This window comes from Mandrillus leucophaeus, unplaced genomic scaffold (assembly GCF_000951045.1).
Source record: "Mandrillus leucophaeus isolate KB7577 unplaced genomic scaffold, Mleu.le_1.0 Scaffold775, whole genome shotgun sequence".
NCBI lineage: Eukaryota > Metazoa > Chordata > Mammalia > Primates > Cercopithecidae > Mandrillus > Mandrillus leucophaeus.
The window spans coordinates 551,059-554,793 of NW_012108419.1; the positions used below are offsets into that span (position 1 = coordinate 551,059).

Sequence of the window (3,735 nt, forward strand, 5' to 3'; positions counted from 1 at the left end):
TTTTTTTTTTTTTTTTTTTTTAGTGGAGATGGCATTTCACCATGTTGGCCAGGATGGTCTCGATCTCTTAATCTCATGATCAGCCCGCCTTGGCCTCCCAAAGTGTTGAGATGACAGGCGTGAGCCATCATGCCCGGCCGGCCTGAATGCTTTCTAAGAAAGTGTGTGGCAGGATCCTCATTCTCTCTTCTACTTCTTTTCCTGTTCTTCAGTCTCTGAAAGAAGCAAATCTGTTTCAAACCTTTATTTCCTCAGTTCTTCCATTTTCTTCCTCTTTATTTGCAATCTCTCCTTCCTTTTTCCTCCTCCTTTCCTCTCTATTTTTCCACATCTCACCTCCATCCTGTTGAGCACTGGAAATTGGATCAGTTGTGCTCCCATTGTATTTCATAGGTTTTCCTTTCTTTTTGCTCCCTGAGAAAGGGAAAGCAGATCCCAGGACATTTATTATAGTATTGGCCATATGATCATTTGACAGCTGTTTGTTAAACCTTGTTTTTAGGGCTGGGAAGAGTGAGGAGGCAGGAGTGGCCAATGGACTTAGGCTCAGACATCTTGAGTGTCCACTTCTGGGAGGGCGTCACCATTTCAGCTGGGGCTGAGTCAGAAGGAAGGAGATACAAAACTGCCTTCTTGTGCGGCCTAGTATCTAACTCAAACATGTACTCTGTACCTGAAATTTAAATGAGCAATTTTCAGTTGATTAGTTACTGTTATGGCCATTTGTACTTTGTTAATTTTTTAATGTTTTTGAGGTTTACGGAATCTCATGTGAGTGTATCTTGTTTTCAGACGTGATATCAACTTGCATGTAATTTAAGAAGACAGCCTTGTTACAAGTAGACATTTATTTGTTATATTACAGTAATCCATTTTTATCAAACTGTTTTATCATAGGAAATGACCTCAGTGAGGAGACCAAATAATTTATTTGTGTAGAGGTGACCTTATATTTCTATAATGATGTGTTTCTTACAGAAGTCCAGGAAGAAGCAGCTTGGATGACTCTGGGGAGAGAGATGAAAAATTATCCAAGTCAATCAGTTTTACCAGTGAATCAATTAGTCGGGTTTCAGAAACAGAGTTATTCGATGGAAATTCATCAAAAGGAGTTAGTATATATCCCTTTTAAAATATATCTGATACTGTCATATCCTAATCAGAATACAAGATAAATAAAGATACAGTATACAAAATGTTAAAAATAAGAGATCACGCTCCTACCTTATTTTAGGTAAAAGTTTAAAGTCTGTTAAGTAGCAGAGGTTATGTGGGAAAATATGTGGTTTTGTTCAGAGCTATATAAAAAGCAGAGCTACCGAGCAGTTTTACCTGAGCATCAGTCTGTAGGGGGATTAGTATCATTAAAAGAATAATAAGATGGAGAAATTTGTAAGTAGTAGAATTTTCCCCAGGGAAAGAACTGTGTGTGCTGTAAAGAATCTGTTTTTTTTTTTTTTTCTTTCCTTTCTTTCACAGAAGGGAACAGCGTGGAGAAAGAATCTGTTTTGAAGGGAGAGATGAGCCCCTGAGCAGCATGCTTGAGTAACAGTAGCTGCTTTTTAAGCTTTTTAAGCAGGCAGGTCCGGTTAACTACTAGGCATTATACTCAGTTACTTAGTTTCTTCTTTTATTTTCTCAAGTATCATTGTAAACACATCAGTTTATTTATTTATTTATTTATTTATTTATTTATTTATTTGAGATGAGTCTCGTCTTGGAGAGGCTGGAGTGCAATGGCGTGATCTCGACTTGCTGTAACCTCCACCCCCTGGGTTCAAGTGATTCTCCTGCCTCAGCCTCCCAAGTAGCTGAGATTACAGGCACGCTCCACCACGCCTGGGTAATTTTTTGTATCTTTAGTAGAGACGGGGTTTCATGATGTTGGCCAGGCTGGTCTCAAACCCCTGACCTCATGATCCACCTGCCTTGGCCTCTCAAAGTGCTGGGATTACAGACGTGAGCCACCATGCCTGGCCAACACTTCAGTTTTTTATTCCAATGAGCTTCAATCACTTGCAGTCATTATTTGATTCTCAGTTTGCACCCTCTGCCAATGGGAGCCTCTTCAGGTTGGTTCCTTTGGTCTTTTGAAATGACCAGTATCTTTGAGGATGTCCTTTCTTTCTGGCACAACAATATATTCTAAGCACATTTCGTATGTTTTCTGCCCCAAACCCTTTTCTTAATGAGCCATAGATTTTCTTAGTGAAGAATGGTATTTAGAAACCATATTCTGAGTACTAGGAGTGCTCCTACTGCAGAGCTTTTATTCTGTTGATTGGGGATGCAAGTTTGGGGGCAGAGCTGAATTTCTTTATTTAGAGCAGGGCTTTGGCTTCAAATCATACCTCTGCCACTTGCTAACTGTATAAGTTAATTACTTAACCTTTGCTTTTCTTTTCTCAACTGTAAAGTAAGGATTATACTTTATAAGGTCTTTTTAAATAAGAGTTAAATAAATTAGTATATATGAAAATACAGTCATGCTCTGCATAATGATGTTTTGGTCAAAGATGGACTGCATATGTGGTGTTGGTCCCATAACGTTTTTGTTTGTTTGTTTGTTTGATATGGAATTTCACACTTGTTGCCCAGGCTGGAGTACAGTGGTGCAATGTCAGCTCACTGCAGCCTCTGCCTCCTGGGTTCAAGCGATTCTCCTGGCTCAACCTCCTGAGTAGCTGGGATTACAGGCATCTATCACTATGCCTGGCTAATTTTTTATATTTTTAGTAGAGATGGGGTTTCCCCATGTTGGCCAGGTTGGTCTCGAACTCCTAACCTCAGGTGATCCACCTTCCTAAGCCTCCCAAAGTGCTGGGATTACAAGCGTGAGCCACTGTGCCTGGCCAGTCCCATAACATTTTAAGGGAGCTGAAAAGTTCCCTTGCCTAGTGACGTACCATCATAACATGGTAATGCAATGGGTTGCTCACATGTTTGTGGTGATGCTGGTGTAAACAAACCTGTGCTGCCAGGCCTATAAAGGTATAGCACATACAATTATATAAGTACATAATACTTGATAATAAAATAATAAATCATTATTTTAGAGTGTACTCTTTCTACTTCTATATACAAAAAAAGTTCACTTTGAAACAGCCTCAGGCAGGTCCTTCAGGCGGAATTCTGAAAGAAAATATTGTTATCATAGGAGATGACAGCTCCATGCATGTTACTCTCCCTGAAGACCTTCTAGTGGTACAAAACGTGAAGGTGGAAGACAGTGCTATTCATGATCCTGATCCTGTGTAGGCCTAGGCTAACGTGTGTGTTTGTGTCTTAATTTTTAACAAAAAAGTTTAAAAATAAAAAACTAAGAAAAAATTAAAAATAGAAAAAAGCTTTTAGAATAAGTAAAGAAAGAAAATATTTTTGTACAGCTGTCCAATGTGTTTGTGGTTTAACCTAAGTGTTTTTATAAGAGTCAGAAAGTTTTTAAAAATTTAAAAGTTCATAAAATAAAAATGTTATGGTAAACTAAGCTTAGTTTATTATTGAAAAAACAATTTTTGGCCGGGCGCGGTGGCTCAAGCCTGTAATCCTAGCACTTTGGGAGGCCGAGATGGGCGGATCACGAGGTCAGGAGATCGAGACCATCCTGGCTTGACACGGTGAAACCCCGTTTCTACTGAAAAATACAAAAAAACTAGCCGGGTGAGATGGCGGGCGCCTGTAGTCCCAGCTACTCGGGAGGCTGAGGCAGGAGAATAGCGGGAACCCGGGAGGCGG

At 39.7% G+C, this 3,735-nt stretch overlaps 1 protein-coding gene across 3 annotated transcripts in view; it reads left to right on the forward strand.

The window, feature by feature from the left end:
* The window catches only part of GRAMD1C (GRAM domain containing 1C), a 124,987-nt gene that overhangs the window by 71,534 nt on the left and 49,718 nt on the right, over nucleotides 1-3,735 (forward strand). For all 3 annotated transcript variants that reach the window (XM_011966808.1, XM_011966809.1, XM_011966810.1), the window contains one exon: nucleotides 979-1,111. In XM_011966808.1, the coding sequence (XP_011822198.1) occupies nucleotides 979-1,111 (133 nt within the window). The remainder of the gene's footprint in view (nucleotides 1-978; nucleotides 1,112-3,735) is intronic.